At 34.6% G+C, this 18,140-nt stretch overlaps 2 protein-coding genes across 2 annotated transcripts; one reads left to right on the top strand and one right to left on the bottom strand.

The window, feature by feature from the left end:
• Nucleotides 1–4,704, top strand: LOC118456126 (butyrophilin subfamily 3 member A2-like). Its single transcript, XM_087833073.1, has 5 exons — nucleotides 1–97; nucleotides 342–683; nucleotides 3,359–3,646; nucleotides 3,740–3,844; nucleotides 3,976–4,704. Exons 1-5 carry the CDS (start codon nucleotides 1–3, stop codon nucleotides 4,566–4,568), a joined length of 1,425 nt encoding a protein of 474 aa, XP_087689199.1. The 3' UTR covers nucleotides 4,569–4,704.
• A 5,107-nt stretch (nucleotides 4,705–9,811) lies between these two features.
• LOC118453443 (uncharacterized) lies at nucleotides 9,812–16,499 on the bottom strand (the record flags this gene model as incomplete). Its single annotated transcript, XM_087838193.1, has 13 exons — nucleotides 9,812–9,865; nucleotides 10,324–10,410; nucleotides 10,808–10,879; nucleotides 11,712–11,807; nucleotides 12,030–12,113; nucleotides 12,419–12,523; nucleotides 13,438–13,514; nucleotides 14,304–14,397; nucleotides 14,806–14,963; nucleotides 15,139–15,258; nucleotides 15,362–15,655; nucleotides 15,889–16,215; nucleotides 16,385–16,499. Coding segments are annotated over 13 exons (1,683 nt in total), but the record flags the coding sequence as incomplete, so codon positions are not given.
• Nucleotides 16,500–18,140: the final 1,641 nt, after the last annotated feature.

Below are 18,140 nucleotides of genomic sequence, written 5' to 3'. Positions count from 1 at the left end.
ATGGATGGAATTTTTCTTAAGCCTCTGCTCAGAAGAGTCACTGCTTTGGTTTTCCAGCACATTGTGGTCGTACTTCTACTGACACTAGTTTGCAAAGGTAACTGTTAAATAAGTATATACAAATGTCCAGTTTAACTATTGTTTGATTCTTGGAAACAGAAAGAGAGAAAACTGCCACTGAACAATTGGTGACTCCACCCATGTAATCGGTTCTCAAAGTAATGTTTTTTTTTCCTCCTTTACTATTTTTTTCATTAACAAAGTAACTTATTTGAACAGGGCAAAGCAAACATGACAACGACAATTGAATTTGAATTTAAAATAGACTTACTTTTTCCTAGGGAATTCACAGAAGATCGGTCTATCTCCGCCATTGATAGCAGTGGCTGGTGACGACATTGTTTTGCCATGCCAGCTGGAACCTCCTGTGGATGCTGTTCAGATGACAATTGAGTGGGGAAAACCTGATTTGAACCCCAGATTTGTGTTTGTGCGGCATAATGGACAGGAGCTTCAGACTGATCAAAACACAGCCTACAAGGGAAGAGTGTCACTCTCCATCGATAAGCTAAAGCACGGAGATGTTTCACTGAAGCTGTCCAAAGTGAAAGTCTCTGATAGTGGAAGATACAGATGCTACATTCCACAACAGAGTAAAGAATATTTTGTTGAGCTTCTAGTTGGTAAGTAAATAAACTCTGCTATATCTTCTTAATGAGCTATGAGCAGGTTTTAAAAACTGCTGCTTTGTCAAATTATTGCTGTCTCAGTTATATGCATGATGTTCTTTTGCATTATTGAAAATAGCTTGCAATAGACATGCAAATCCACCAGGTCCATTCCACGCTTTGCCTCTCCAAAGTTTGAAATGCATACTTACGCAGAAGCTGCAATAAGCTAGAGTAACGGCAGATGGAGATATTTTATTTCAAGCCAACATAAAAATAATCACGAGAAAGCATTTAAATAGACAAAACCTTTGACAATAAATGGTGAGGATCCTACAGTTTTTCTCAGTTGCTTAAATACATTATTTGAAACTATGCCTTGAATTCTCAAAACAGTAAACTGAAAGATTAATAGGCTCTGTTTTGAGTCTGTTCAAAAAAGAATAACTTCATATAGGAACAAAATATATATCACATATGCAGGACACCTTAAAGTAGTTTTTTAATTAAGCAGCAAGGCAGAACAAAATCAGGGCTGTATCAAGACACGCGGACTAAACCCCAATTCAACCAGACCCAGAACTGATCCAGAATTAAAACAGGACTACAACAGTTCAAAATCAGGACTACTTAGGATTTAACCAAGACAGAACCAGAATCAGAACTAGATGATAGTAGCACTAAAAATCATCATAGACCTGCACTACACTTATTTTTTAATTCTACCAAAGTCCACTATTTAGATTCAGAAAAGTTTACATAACTATTTAACCTTGTTGTGCAAACAAGCCTGCATAACTTAATAAATATAGAATTTGAAAAGTAACAAATGGTATCTAAAAAGATACACTAGGTACGAGATACATGTTCTGATGAGTTTTGGTAAACAACCATTTGACTAACATGTCTTTCTCACCTGGCTCTTGTTCCATCTATGTTCTGTCTTCATTCTCCTCTCCATCTCCCTCTTTGTGTGACAATCAAGCCAAACACCAACATCATCAAATATACAGTTTAAACTGTATTGTATTCAAAATTGAGCCACACTTATGGAGCTCCACAATTCTTTTCCTGGTGTTTTGGTTGATATCTCTTGATTTTCCCATTTGAAAGAAACAGGCTCTGTGTTTTGCCTTATATCCACAGTTGTGCCACCAATTTACACACATGGACTCTACTAACCAATCAGAAGCTTGATAAAAATAGACAGCTCTGTCTCTCTTTATTCTGACATTTAACTAATTCAAAAGTTATTTCAATATTTATTTATCTAAAACAAAACAAGTTTACTCTAAATTGATGTTGTACAGTAAAAAAATGTTCTTGTGTTTTCCATAAAGTCAATGTAAATATCTGGTTTCAATACACACAGCAATATATACTGCTGTGTGTTGAAATTCCTCTTGTTTTGCATAGAAATATACTGAACAACATACAAAACATAATATATAAAATAACATCTACCTGAGTTTTTCCGGTGAAATAAGCCCCTTATGTCCATTATTACGTTCATCAGTACATAAGTGAAACTGAGTGCTTTATTAAGCTGTGGAGGGTAACAACTGAAAATATGAAATAAACACACATATAAGCTAAGACTCTCTAAAAAACAGCATTGTTGTTGTTCGGCTTTTCATTTCGCCATTTGTTGATTCACTCGAAGAGCAAGTAATGTAATATGGGTCACGTGATCAGTTTGATATCAATCTTTTGTGATTCACCGTCATATTTACATTATTTGTACAGTACGAATGATTTGCTTTGGTACCTGGTCAAACTTAAGCTCTCTTCTTTCTGCCTGTCTGCACTTCTACAGCAAAAACAGGCAGCAGCTTCTCCCCCCCTCGCTCACATGCGTAAGTGCTGTGCCTAGTGCCTGAGCTCGGATCATACCAAAATTAGGGGGAATTTACAACTGTGCGCTATGTGCTTCGAATATTGTGCGTAGGTTTTGTTTTATACAGTTGTCAGTCAGGCATCTAACTATGAAAGAAATTACACTCCAAAAAACCCCGGGCTTCTGAAAAAATGCAAATCCCCCCCCCGCCCGCCGGCCGATGATTTACAATATATCAATGGCCAATTATGTTCCTCCTCCTCAACCTCTTCCTTTGCATGTCTGTGGATCCATTGTTTAAAACCTGAATGAGCTGACTTTGGCCCTTTTATATATATCCATTAAAGTTTGGCGTGTGATACATTTTGACTCCTAGTGTTTCCACTTGGTTAATTGTGTGCTAATTGAGCTCAAGCTGTGCTGACTTAAGTTAACTTCATTGAATGCTAGTGCTTTCTAAATGACCACATGGTGTAAGCACTAAAAAATTTGGGGATTTGTGTGTAGTTTTGCAGTAACAGTTCACCACACCACATCTGACTCATGTGTTAAAGCAGGGGGATAGTGTTTAAAGTTCAGAGGAATGGGTGTGCTTTTTGAAAAATAGCATTATGGTTTGGAAATTTTAGTTCAAAAGATTGGTTATAGTATTCAAGCAATCGAGAAAAACTATAATTGTCTTGAGGTAAAGTTACACAAAGGTTTAAATATGTACTTTTAAATGCTACCAGCATATGCCACTTTTAAATGATTATTTCTGTAAATAATCATTTATGAAAAAAAGGATCATTTATTTAGTTTAAATATTGGACCAGTCATTGATTAAATATGTCGTTTTTCTTTTTTTCATCAGGTGCTTCCTCCCAACCTGGTGTCAACTTAGCAGGACTCGATGAAGCGAGCAGTGGAGTTATGTTGGATTGTAAGTCTGCAGGATGGTATCCAGAGCCTGAAGTAATGTGGATGGACAGTGAGGGAAACCTCCTCTCTGCTGGACCTACAGAGACCCTCAGAGGTCCCGATGACCTCTATACTGTCAGCAGCAGAGTGACTGTGGAGAAGAGACACAGCAACAACATCACCTGCAGAGTCCAACAGAGGAACACCAACCAGACCAGAGAAACACACATATATGTTCCAGGTAGAATAAAAACATTTAACTTAATAAATAAAATCCCTTTAAGGCAAATGAAGGTGTTGTGCTTTTAAAATATACTTGTTTCTATTGTTTCAGATGATTTCTTCGTGGTTCCAGCAAGCTGTGTTGTTGCTGTCACCTTTAATGTGATTTTCTGCCTAATATTTGTTCTTGCAGTCGCTATTTTTATGTGGAAAAACAGTGAGTTAATAATGTATTTGATTTATTTATACATTCATTTCATGTCAAAGTCTGTAAAACTGTGCTATTTTGAACTAAATGCATGTTTAAAAAAAAGTGTATATATTTAATTTTTATTTGTTTTCCCACAGAGATGAAAATTCAAGATACTCGTATCACAGAATGTCAGTCTTTCCTGGAAGATTTAGGCAGCATGAATGGAAAACTTGATGAAGAGTTAAAAGTGTGTGAAGAAAAACAAAAGAATGCAGTACAGAGGATGGATGATGTTCTAAAGGAGATTTTGACTCAAATAGAGAAGCAGAAAGAACAATTTATCAGCCAAACAAAGGAGGCAGAAAGACTGACTACGGAGAATGAGGAGAAGATTAAATCAGTTGAAAATGATCCTGTAGCAAAGGGAGATAAAGCAAAGGGATACCTCAAACTAAAAAAAATCATGATCGATCTCAAAGGGGAAATAAATGAGGTAAAAAAAAAAAATCAACAATTTGAATTTAATACAGACACGCTAATAAATACTATAAATGATGAGGTTGCTAGTATGACACAACAGAAAGAAGAATTGGAGAAACACTTAGTGCAAATGAAAAGACAAATGGAGGAGATAGAGAGTAAGAGAAATGCGATCCAATCTAAGTGTAAGAATCTGCCAAAAAATAATAGAAATTTCAAAATTATTAGGCGGGGCAAAAAAAATTGTTTAAATGACACAGTAGTGTAAGTGATACTGAAAATTAAAAGTAACAAGAAATTTAAAAGCACAGTAAGAAGATATATTTTTTCAATTGGGATTTGAATACTGTTAGTGGAAATAGAGGCTTTTGAAGCTTCATCTGAGAAAGCCTGGTTGGCTAAAAGAGCCAGTTAGCATTTTGAAATAACTAAAAATGACTGCTCTTGATCAGCAGACCTAAAAGTGAGATGGGACATATAATTTTAAATGTTCTTATAGATAACCGAAGAAAGTGCATGCAAGCATTAACCTCCTAGGACCTGGTGTTCATATATGTGGACATCACATTTTGGGTTATTAAGACTAAAATACTCAATTTTGCTCTACATGGGCCTGATATCTACTTACGAGGGCATTATACTGCTACTGTTCTATCAAAATTTTAAACGAATATCCTCATATGTGGCTCTTATTTTTCTTAAAAACAAAAATAAGGTTGAAAAAAAAAATCTGGTAATTCTTTGTTTTTACATTCATCGGGCCCCAATCAGCCCAAATATCAAAGAGAAATTAAAAATGCATGTCGTGGAAGAGTTCGGGTCTTAGGAGGTTAAAGAAATTAAAGTGGATCTTAATTTGGTATTTTAGTCAATCTAGAATATGACAAATTCCATAAATACAGTTTGTATTTATTAAAAGCAAGCATTTAATTTAATTTTAATTAAATATTTAAATTATGATGCTAAGGTCCTGAGATATGAATATATGACTATTTGTAATTCCAAAGTGGTGAAAGTTAATTTTTAACATCAGTTAAACCAGTGGTTATGCATTTGACAGAAAAGATGATGTGGTAAGTAGTAAGTAAGTAAGTACTGCTGTGTCCTGTCAGTAAACAAGTGCTGAGCAATGTTTTGTTGTATTCATTTATTTTGAAATCTTCTACTTACTGTTAGGAGTTAATTTGAGATATCAGGGTATGTTCTTGGTCTTCCAGATTGTGGCAATCTTAAACATTAGGTTGAAGTCAACTGGAGTTCTTTTTAGGTTTATGAAAACATTTCACCTCTTATCTGAGAGCTGACTTCCCAACAGCTAAAAGTTGTTGGGAAGTCACCTTTTAGAACTGAAGTCAACTATAAAACAGTTGGCTTCAGTTCAAGTCTTTCAAGTTGAACTGAGATGAAGTCAAGGACACTTTCTGTGGAGCTGTCACCTTGGACGTCATCCTAAGAGTCACTAACCCACCATGTCAACATGTGAGATCTCAGGATGACATTAACCAAGGTGTAAATCAGTGATGGAAGTGTGATCTGTGCACTAGAACTTGATAACAAAGCTTCTTACTACAACTAACACAGAAGAATAGATAGAAGTGGGATAAATTAAATTGTAAGGTATGCTAATATGAAAAGGCAGTTAAAATATTGTTTTTGTGAATGTGTGTACAAATCATTTGCATGTTGATGACTTTTAGTCTTTTAATGCTTTTTCTTGGTTTTTCCATGTTGTTTTTATAAATGTTATGTTGTACATTTCAGTGTGACATTGGCTACTTATTCTTGTGTATGTGAGCATTTTACAAATTCAAATTAATGGTTCTTTGATATGTATAAACAACATATGTAGTCACTTTTTAAATTTTTTATATCTTGATTATTCAAATGTGTTCTGATGACTTAAGCTTGAAAAAATAAATTCATATAACTTATTGAGGAAAGGGTCCCATTTTAAGTGATTATCAAAAGAAAGGTTATGCAACTTCTTGTTATTTCAACCTCAGATTCCTTGCCTTTGACTCATTTTCTGTAAAGAATATACACTAACACTTTATCACAATGTACCAATTACGTACAGAAACGAGTCACAAAAGGGTGGAGGTGCTGTGTCCCTTCACTGTCATTCTACTGCACGGCCTGATGTTAGAATATTTTTTTCTGTCCTTTCAAAACGTATTTTTTTAATACAAATAATACACTCTATTTTATAATATCTTGCATATTAAAATGGGTGAGATTTAAAGATAATTAAACTATTTAATTTTTGTATTTTCTCCTGAAAGTCTCTGAAATGTTCGGGTTGCAGCAAACGTTGAGTTTCCTTTTCCTTTTCCACTGTCTTCTATTGTGTGAATGTGAGTCTTTGTCTCTGTTTGTAACAGAAATCTGTTTTTACACATTCACAGTTTGGGTCCTTGTTTTCTGTCTTGGCATTAAAAAGTCAATAAATAAATTGAAATATGTTGTATGCTTGTTTGTTTATGGTTGAGGATAGAGCGAGGTACCAGTAAATGAATGTGTGTTTCTCCTGAAGTGTTCATAAAAACAGTCTGTGTGTGTGTTTACTTCTTCATGTTACTGACCTCTGCATTTCCCTTCTCCGGGTGATGATATTCCTTTTTCAGTTCTTCAATGGCCTCCTTCAGCTTCTCCTTAGCTGCATGTTGATGTTTCTCAGACTAACAGACAAACAGATCAACGCAAAGGTTCAGCCTGACAAAAGCTATACTTTTTTGTACTTTTTAACGTGTTACTTATGCTCACATATTTTTAAAACATCTTGAAAAACATTAAGATATCCTGTACATCATTCACCATATTACAATCCTCGTATTGCAGCATTGTACGATGTTGAAAGATGTCCTATTCTGCATGAGAGGCTGAATCTCAGATGGTTCCTGTAATCAGCCATCTTACATTCACCATCTCAACAGATGGTGTCTGACAGTGCTATAAACAATAGTAGACTGGTGCGTAATAAGCAAGTGAATATTACGGAAAACAGAGATTTGAGATGGGAAGCTGTTCTTGAAGCACATTGAGAGAAAGAAAGAGCTATGCAGGAAGCGTGATTTTACCATAGTGGAAGCCAAAAATCAAAGGCGAGAGGGAATTAATTACGATGTTTATCAAATGTGAAGCGTAGTTTTGATCTTCTTTTCGTTTTTTCTTCTTTTGCTGCTGCATGTCCATCTACATGGCGTTGAGTGAGAAAGCCAACATCTCACAGATTCTGATGCGTCCGGTCCGCGCTTTTTGTTTGTCTTTGTGTGGAATCCATTTATCTGCTCTCATTTGCTGTTTTAGCTGTCTTATGCTTGTTGAAATGAAAGCTTTAGGATTTAATGAATTGATATCGTGCTATTCAAGCTAAAATCAATTTTAATCGAAAAATCAAATATTGAAACACACCCCTAATTAAAATATCTTGATACATGCTCAATCATCCAGATAAATAAATCCCCAAAAGTTGCTTCTGTTTATCTGAACGTAGCGTTTTCAGTCAGAGAAAAGTTTTGTCACTCATCCAAGTGACTTCTTCAGTCTTAGCTGAGTACAGATTACCCGAACTTTATAAACAATACATCTGCATAATTACTGAAAGTAGCAACACTAGTGAACAATGGGCTGAGGTTGGTTTCTTGATCATTATGCAAATTGTCATCACCATTAATCAACAACCCCTGATCAAACATAATTGATCAATGACGATTGATCAATGGCCATGAGTACCATCCACAGAGATTAGGGAAATTCCTGTAATCACAAACCATTGTGAGATGGTGAAAGATGTATCCCTTCCTCATTTCTCCCACTGAAAACACTATGCCTAAACAAAAAGAACTTTTGGGGATTTCTATACCTGGATGACTGAGCATGCATCAAAATATGTAGTGTCAGTGTTTTTGGAATCTTTATCACTTTTTCACTTCATTTTATGACAAAATAGTCAGACTTCCAATAGTTTTCCAATAAAAAATTAACACAATGAAACCAGGACCATCTTGTTGTAAGGCAACAGTGCTAACCACCACGCCACCATACTGTACCTATAACTGAAAAATGTCAACCTTATGTAAGGGTTTAATAAAAAAAATAAAATAATAAGTTTATACATTTTATATTTATATGTATTTTTCAGTGAATCTGTGGAAATATAACTTTGGGTTATTTATTTATTATTACAGTATGCTAGCTTCAAAGACTTTGGTACACAAACTTTTTAGTTTAGAAGAACTCTCAACTGTTCTACATGAGAAATCGATACAGAAATAAACAGGCACTCATACCATTTTCATCATGGATTCAGCTTCACAGTCAGCCTTCGTCTTTCCTCAGAAACTCTGAAGCACTGTGGAAATATGTTTTGAAATTTTGCTTAAATCGGCTGTGAAAATTGCTGTTTCATTTTCGATGAGTGTTTGATACAGATTAGGAAATGTATTATATTTTGGCTTACCAAAAAGATCTTGACGACTGGTTTGCAGGTACTTGGGTTCCCTGCAACAACAACCACGATGCAACCTGAGTGCTCACACTGTGTCCATAAAATGAAGCTTATAACACAAAATCTGTCTCTGTCTCTCGCTCTCCCGCTCTGTCTCCCTATCTGTCTTTCACGCACACAGACACACCACCACCAATAACTTTGCTAAATTGCTAATGAAAAACATTGACCAGACAGCTGCAATTGAGCAGGAATGTCCATCCAACTCTTTTCACGGTTGTTGTAGTCGTGATAATTTTGTGAGGCCACATTGAAAAGGCTCGGATGAGCTTGCCAAAGTTCTCCAAGTTGTGCCTCCATCGCTTGTGTCCAGATCACACGCTGCACTGCCGTGATACTCCGTCAGGGGAAAAGAGTGGAAGATATAAAGATATAGAAGAAGAAGATTCAAATAGTAGTGTTCAGTAACCTTTTTTCATTTATATTTGTTTAAAATATTTTTTTTTTCTGCATACATCTTACTTATTAGTATTATTTTTAATTACTTGTCACAAAATATAAGGACCACTTTTGCTCATAATATTTACATAATATTTACCTAGAGGTAAATATCAAATTGAACCCTGTGTGGTCTCTATTAGTTAGAATTGAGATAAGCAAAACCTTATTTTTTACATAAATTGAAATGGAATTATTGGTTTAATAACACAATAATATAGCAGGTGAATCAAACCCAATGTTAGCTGAGCAACCAAAATATGAACACAATGTAGCTCACAGTATTTTGACCTGTCCTCAAACCAGGTGACTGACAATGTCCAAAAAATGAGAAGGTGGTGCCTGCATGTTTTAAAATAAAAATACAAAATGGGCATTTTAAATGAGAAGTTTTAAAATGAAATTAAAAAAAAATGATTTTGAGATAAGAAAGTAAGTATTCAAGTGTTTAGAAAGTATTACAGTGGGTTGTGGTTTTGTTCAGTGTTTAAGATGATGGTGATCTGCAAATGGTGTTCAGAGCTCCAGGGCAGGTTAGGGTCAACCACACCAGGTAAAGACAGAGATCATGTAGATCTGAGTGTCATAACTGTAAATGTATTAAATACGAAGATCACAAAATGGCAGGTAGGCAATATTATGAAGAAAGAGAAAACAAAATGTAACAAGAAAAGCTGAAAAAATGGAAAAATATTTAAAGTGATTTCTACTCAGCCTTGAATGTTAATGATGTACCTTTAATTGAGAGGATGATAACACAAGTTAGTGATTCATGTGGGAAGCATACAGGAGTTTTTAGTTTCATAAAATACAGAAGAGTTGTGAGAAACAGTCTCTATTACCAGCTAACAAAAAACACATACATGTTTAAAACATCTTTCTCTAAACACAAATGCTGGATGGTGTGATATGACACAATACAATCCTCCGTAATGCCATTTTTTTTATTTTTTGGTTTATCAATGACTGTTTTTTTTTCCTTCTTCTTTCTTCAGAGGGATTCTTTTCTTAATACTTTGAGTATTTCTCAGTGAAATGCTCTTGCTTTGAATGATTAGAGTCTGCAGATGAAATTAACCTTGGTCTTCAGCTCATTCTTCAACTTTTCCATTTCTTTTTCGAGTTGCTCCCTTTTTTCTATTTCCTCCTTCAGTCTCTCCTTCAACTAAGAGAAATAGAAGGGAAGAAAAAAAGACAACACGATGCATATTTTACTTTATTTACATTATATAATACTCTGGTCAGGATAATTTATTCATAATTTTAAGTCATGCATGTGAGATTCAGGTGTCACAGCCAGAGTGCTACTTAACTAAATGACATGAATCTTTAAAATAACCACATTTCACTAAAATTAAGGGGAAAAGCTCAAAGTGAGTTGTTAAGATGGTGAAGCAAAATGAAGAATCTGATGTTGCTCCTGTTTTAAAGGACAATAAATAATATTAGTTCTTTGTGTAATGGTAGTGCATATGTGTCGTTTTGAGTGACCTCAATAAATCTGCAACATTTAGATTATGAGGGAAATATTAAAAAAAAAAAAAGATTGTAAGTGAATTAACCTCTTTGTTCTTGGTCAGGACTTCATTCAACTCAGATTCAGTTTGTGCCTCCTTCCGCTCCTCAATGCTGAGCTGCTTAGAAAGCTGTTAAAGAATGGACAGACAGACAGCTTATTTTGGAATACATAAAAATAAATTTGAAATTAAAATGCATCTGTTATTATTAGTGGAACTGTAAAGAAGACATTACAGGGTCATTAAATGTTTTAACTGAATATATAACATAGTGATAGAACACTTGTGTTTCAGATGACCTATTATACCTGGGCTGCCAGTCTTTTAACAAGGGAGCAGACATAAATAAAATAAAACTTTTCTAGAGTTTCATCTGTTACATCATGAACATTGAAAGTATATCTAGTTATCAAGACATGCTTATTTTCTTCTTATCCAGTTCAGGGTCGTGGGGGCTAGATCCTATCCCAGCTGCCACTGGGGGCGAGGCGGGGTACCACCTGGATGGGTGGCTGGTCTGTCACAGGACTAACACAGAGAGACTGTTCACACTCACATTTATATCTATGGGCAATTTCAAATCATTGGTTAACCATGTTCAAATCATAGACTTGAACCCAAGACCTTGGTGCAATGAGGCTGCCCAATGTCTGGTTATATTGTCTCAAATATTTATAGATTACTACTTGCTTTATATTGACTCCTACAATCTATTTTATATCTTCATGTGGGTGGGGGTGGTATATGAGTGCAATATGCCACATTGTTCCTCATCTGAGTTTGTGTATGCTTAATTTTTAGACCTACTTATTTTTTATGTCCTGGATTGTGCTGTAAAACATTAGAACAAAAGAGGGTAGACTTTCTTCATCACAAGGCTGTGCGTGTGTTTCTTTATAATTTTGTTTAGGGCAAAGTCCCAGTAAATTTTGAGATTTAAAAAAAAAACGTGTGTGTTTAATTCGGTCTTTAGCGCGCTGATCTCAGATTTCTGTTTCTCCACCTCTTCTTTCAGTCCTTCAGTAGCTTCCTTCCCTTTCTCCAGCTAATAGACAGAAAGATGGAATTTAATGTCAGCATGTGTATCATTGTTGTATATGTTTCTATATTTTTTCTTCACATGAATATAAATACAAAAAAAAAAAAAAAATAGGAATGAGGACGTGAAAGCAAAGCCAGCAAGTTTTATTTTAAAATCACCATTTCATCTAAAATATATGCAGATTTTCTCCTCTGTATTTTATATTTGAATACTTTTAAAATAAACCTCTTTTTCTCTGGTCTCCAGCAGCTTTTGCAGTTGTTTTTTCTCATCATTCAGGGTCTTGATGGAAGCCATGAGACTGTCCACCTGAAAAACAAGATTTTTTTTAATTTATTAATTAATGTAATGAAAATTAATCAACTAGTTGGAAATATCTCTTTAGAGTTACACTAGTTTGGTAAAAATGTTAAACTGATATTTTTTAAAAAATTATCAGTTTTGAGCATGGTTATACTGATGGCTTTACAGAAATCTTGCAGCCATCCAAAAATCCTTGTTTCTTTGGGATTATTCCCTTCATATTTGTGAATGCACATAATGAAGCTCGGTGATTCACCACCATATTGATATTGTGTGATATGTGACACAATGATACATATTAACGTGTGTACATGTCTTTTAATCTGTTTGTTTTCTTCTGTCTTGTTGTCCAGTTGTTCTTGTGTCTCCCTCAGTTCTTCACTCAACTTCTTATCAGCTTGTTTTTGGTTCTCTGGCTGACAAACAAAGAGAAAATGTGATGTTTGAACAGGTAGAGAGGCTCTTTAGAAATTTGGTATCATTCTTTACTGTAAGCTTAATAATAGACCCATACTTTTGTATGTCACAGATTTGTCTCGATAATTAATTCTTAAAATTTAAAAAAAAGGGAAAACAAAGCAAAAACACAAAAAAAGCACTATTAAATCTTTTACTTTACATAAATGTTTTGTCAAATGTGACAGCAGTAACAATACCTTCATTCTCAGGGTAACTTGAAACAGACATAAGATATACACCTTCCAAGTACTTACAATGTAACAAAATAATCTACACAAAATAAAATTATTTCTATTTATTCTCCACTAACTGAAAATAAAACAGGGGTTGGATGTTATAAGATTACAAAGGCACCTGAGCTGCTGTTTCACTAATTGTTGGAAATCAAAATTCCTAATTATGCAAGGTTTTCTACCACTGCTTTGAGTGAACAGACCAGCTGTCATAGACTCTTATGATGAGGGAATTCTTGACCTGGAAATTGATCTGGAATGCACAGTGACAGCATGAAATATAATAATATATATAAAGACGTTATTTATTTGTACTTCTTACCTGCTCATTCTCTCCTCTTAGTTCAGTCAGGTCTTTGTCAGACCCTTGATTATTAATGACAGACTTGAGATGATGTTTGGACTCGCACTGCTAAAGAACACCAGAAGAGAAACATGCAGGTCTAAACACAAATTTATGCAAACTCATATTGTTTATTTTTTGTTGTTGTAGTTTCATGTTGTGCGTATTGGAGATTTCTCAGTTTTAAGATTAAGATGAATTATTTATGTATTATCTAAAGTTCTGAATGATTTTTTTTAGAGCAGAAACACATTGACATGAAATGGCATGTACATAATAATGAAAAAAGATTAACCTTCTCTTTTAAAGTTGTGACTTCTCTGACACGGTTCTCCCTTCCATGCTGAGTATTGTTAAGGTTTTTGAAGGAATACCTTAACTGAGATGAAGCACAACAGACATGTAACACACTTTCTTTGAGCAAACATGTTAGAAAATCATATTAAGAGTAGTTGGGAAGTAATGGAGTTTTCATTACTCTGTGCATAATAAATGTAAAGCAACAGTGACTGTATGTTATGGCTTACCAAAGGAAACCAGGATGACTGGGATTCAGCAGCTTGGTTTCCCTCCAAATGGGAATGAAAAAAAAATATTTACATGATTACCTATAAACACATATAAACACATGCAGTATATATATATATATATATATATATATATACTGATGTAAAAACTTGGCCATTCAACATAAGAAAGTAGTGACCAACCTAATATTTTGGGCAAATAAAGTTGTTGAAGTTTGACCAACTAAACTGAGTTGATAAACTAAAGCAACCCCAGATGTTAACACTGTACTCAGAGGAGTTGATCTAAACAGTACATCGCTCCATGCACTGAAGACTACATTTCTTCCTCGAAGCTGACTGTTCACCACTATTGTAATATTTTTTTATAAAGTACAGTTTTTCACTAAATTCTAATGGTTTCTGTTTTTACCTTAGTTGTTTTCTTTGCTTGATGCAGGTCAATAATTTCTATTTAGAGTAATCTTTTCCATGAACACAGGACCTTCCAACACAGTTGTTTAAGAAAATGCACTTCAGTCAGTTGAGGTTAAATAACGTTTTGCCAGATGTGACGGTTGCTTAGTTAAATCCAGGTGTTGTTGTTTTCATTTGTACAGGTCATGTATTTCACACGTGTTGAAATTAATTTATTTTAGACCTACCTGTTTTTCCTCAGTTTCATTCATCTCTGCTTTATTCTCCATGTTTTCCACAGCCTCATCCTCGACATGTTTTGCACTGAGCAACTGAAAACAGACAAATACGTATATAATATGTATATAGAATAATTATATGTATATAAAATAAGGAAGTAATACAGTTGCCTCTGGACTTGATTACTAGAGACCTTCAGAAATTATATAAAATATATATTTATTGGTATTTACTAAACAAACATCCTGGATAGCCTGGAAGTGTTTCTGTTTTTGTATTTACAGTGATAGAGAGAGGAGAATTAAGTAGAAAGTAGTTTGGTTGTTACATCTAAACAATTGCACATTGTCACATTTTGTTTTATCAGATCTATCAGTATTTAGCATTGTGTTACCTTGTTTACACTAAATGCTTCATTGAAAACACAAAAGTGTTTTTATTATAAAGTTCTAGTGTTTTACTTTATTTACTGAACCTGTGATCACATTGCTGTTTCTTACATGACTGCTTGTGTTAGCGCCTTCTTCCAAAACCTTGGGTGGCACTGGTTCATGTGCCATTAGTTTTCCGTGCTCATTTTCTTCCTGATTTATGTCCCTTTTAGAATAACTGTATTTTTCTCCCTTCTCCATTTCATCCAACTGGTTCCTCCTTGTCTCTGTGTAAAATAAGAACAGTAGATTTGGTTTTAACAACCAGTTACCCTGATGATAACAAATAAAACTAGATTATCTGTTTTTATTTAGATTCACTTAATTGCACATTTTGAAAATCCCTATTAAACGCATGAGAATAATTTCCCATGTACATGAGGTTATTAATTTGTGACTTACTGGTTAGTTGTTGTCTCCATTTAAACATAAACAAGCCACTTGCTAAAGTTAAAATGGTGCAAACAGTCAAACAAACAATGATGGGTACAGCAGGACTGCACACGAGCGGGAAGAAATCATCTGCAATGAGAACATATACATGAATGGCATGACATTTTGATCAAACTAGACTCACTTAAAACCAAAATTAACATCATGACACATATTTACAAATTGTGTTTACCTGGAATGTATATCTGTGTCTCTCTGCTCTGGTTGGTGTTCCTCTGTTGGACTCTGCAGGTGATCTTGTTGCTGTGTCTCTTCTCCACAGTCACTCTGCTGCTGACAGTATAGAGGTCATCAGGACCTCTGAGGGTCTCTGTAGGTCCAGCAGAGAGGTGGTTTCCCTCACCGTCCAACCACAGCAGCTCAGGCTCTGGATACCAGCCTGCAGACTCACACTGTAACACCACTCCGCTTCTGGCTTTATTAATGGTTGATAAACTGATGACAGGCCCAGAAATGGCATCTGATACTAAGCAGAAGAGAAAGAATAAAAGTGAAGCATAAAAATAAACCTGCAGCATGTACTCAGACCTTTCCTACTCTCAGATCCATAAGTATTTGGACAGCAACCGTTTTTGTAATTTTGCCTCTTTAAAGTACAATAGTTAATAATAATAATAATTGTGCTCTTGAATCATATCTTGGAACTTTCTTTTTAATTCCTTTGTCCAGATACATAATAATATGATTATATTTACTTACCAACAAGTAGCTGAATGAATGAGTTCTTTTCCAGTGCTGGAATAAAACATTTATACGTTCCCTGGTCAGATATTTTCACATTAGAGAGTTTCAGTGAAATGTTTCCATGTTTCAGCTCATCATGAAACAGTGATGTTCTTCCCACAAATGATTCATGCTTTTTATCTACAAGCTCCTGACCGGACCGCCACACATAAACAAATCTGGGGTTCAGATCGGGTCGTGTCCACTCCAACGTAAAGTCAGTTTCATATACAGTAGGGTCGACATGGCATGGTAAGAAGATGTCAGCACCAAGTGTTGCCAATTTTAAGATTGGAGGTTGACCTGGAAATCCAAAGTCTCTGTGTTATTTAAAAAAATATATATATATATATATATATTCTTTTCTTTTTAGGTCTGTAGCACTCCATGCTTCAATACGATGGTATATAATTAACAGTTTTTCTTTGTAACTCATAATTTTTCAAGTGTTTGTTATCACAGCTGTATTTACCTCTGCAGATGTGTATTAAGAAAAAATGAAAAACCAGTACAGTGAGAATTCGGGGCTGAGATGTAATGCGAAGACGGTCCATTTTGAAGAGAACGGAAGACGACTGAAAGTAAAAAGACAATTAAAAAAACAAAGAGAGAACAAGACAAGAAGTTTTAGCTTGACTGACACAAAATTATAGAATAGAAAAACATAGCACTCGTCTGCAGACAAAGTTCAAAAGTTTCATAACCTAGGCAACTTGAAGGTGAACAAAGCTTTTCAATTGGTCATTTTACTGTCAGGGTGATGTCACTGCTATAAATGCTAATGTGTTAATTTGTGGCTTTAAGCTTTCGCTTCTGTTCCAGTTTTTCTTATCTTTGGGCTGTCGATCCTTTATTTATTAATAGTTACTGTGTATAAAATTACTTTTGTCATGTTAAGATTTTGAAAAATCTCCCAAAGTGTCATAAAAACCTGTGCTGAAATCTTTTGAATATTATAGTGAACAATAAAACATTTCATGTGACACAGTCCGGTGTCAATTATACATAAATAACAGCTGATAATCAGCAGCATGCTTTTAAATTAAGACACCACAGAACAGTCTCAAAGTGATGTTTTCTGTGAAGTTAAGTTCTAAAATAAATTTTAGATAACACTAAAACAAACAAATACATACCCGAATGCCGCCGTCCATTATCTCATCACACTGTGTAAATCATTGATAGGTATCTACGAAGCCTGGCAGTGTTCTTAAAGAGGACAAACTGCATTTCCTGGCCAGGTTTTAGCCGCACTCACTAACCTCTTGAGTTGTTGTTAAAAATAAGAGGCTTTTGCACAAAGTACAAGAAGAAAAGAAGAAGAAAATAAAGATGAGAACTCTGAATGGAGACCCACTTTAAAAACAATGCATGAAATAATATCAAACCAATATTAATGTCACGGGGTGACGTACGTGTTGCATGTAGCCCATCCTTTAAAATGATCAGACTATCTGTAAATAATTAACAGGCTCACAATATTCAATTGCTCTGTTTATCACTACTATGAATTTAGTTTTTATTGTAAGTAATGTCTCACAATTTTCCTAATGAAAACACTCAAATAGCACAGAATTCACATAGAATCGTGTTGTTTTCTCATTGAAAACAGAGTCATATTTAAGTGAAGAAGTGAACTTTGACAGTGTTGCCAGGTAACAGATTGGTGTCATAAAAAAATTCATGTGCAAACCTCAAGTGAAGCAATGACCTTGTGCAAACTATCATTATGAGCACTGCTGGGCAAAATGTTATTTGTCTTTTAATAGGTTGCAGGAACTTGTTAGATTATACAGCACTTGTATTTTACTTCTATTTTCAGTAGTTTCCATTCCAGGTGATTTCCCCTGTAATCATTTGACATTCAAAGTAAATACATGATAAATGATTCACTAATAATAAATGATGATAACGTAGTATATTACATGTTAAGGTCAAGTAATCACAGCTGAGGAAAGTTCACTCTCCCCCAAGTTTGTTAGAGCAATTCATAACATACCAAAAATGAAAATTTTTTGGTATGTTATGTGCAAATTATAATATTAATATTATATTAATATAATATTAATTATAAATTAATATTATAGTGCACATTTGCAAAAAAAGCAGCATATGCATCAATATAAACTATTTCCAGCAGTGCAATATGAGTCCTAACGACACAGAAAGTCATAAAGTCAAAGATAACTTTTAAAAACACCAGCATCTATACTGGCCTAGGCCTTGAT

The sequence above is a fragment of the Neolamprologus brichardi genome, chromosome 3 (genome assembly GCF_056152115.1).
Source record: "Neolamprologus brichardi isolate AB-2024 chromosome 3, ASM5615211v1, whole genome shotgun sequence".
In the NCBI taxonomy this organism is placed as follows: Eukaryota; Metazoa; Chordata; class Actinopteri; order Cichliformes; family Cichlidae; genus Neolamprologus; species Neolamprologus brichardi.
The sequence above is the reverse complement of the archived record's forward strand: the minus strand, read 5'-3'. Positions and strand labels throughout refer to the sequence as shown.

Bases quoted from the DNA above. Each gene is read 5' to 3' on its own strand.
- LOC118456126 (XM_087833073.1), top strand. From the start codon at position 1: ATGGATGGAATTTTTCTTAAGCCTCTGCTCAGAAGAGTCACTGCTTTG. The intron at 684-3,358 runs GTAAGTAAATAA...TTTTTTCATCAG, and splicing joins TTTTGTTGAGCTTCTAGTTG to GTGCTTCCTCCCAACCTGGT. The intron at 3,647-3,739 runs GTAGAATAAAAA...CTATTGTTTCAG, and splicing joins AACACACATATATGTTCCAG to ATGATTTCTTCGTGGTTCCA.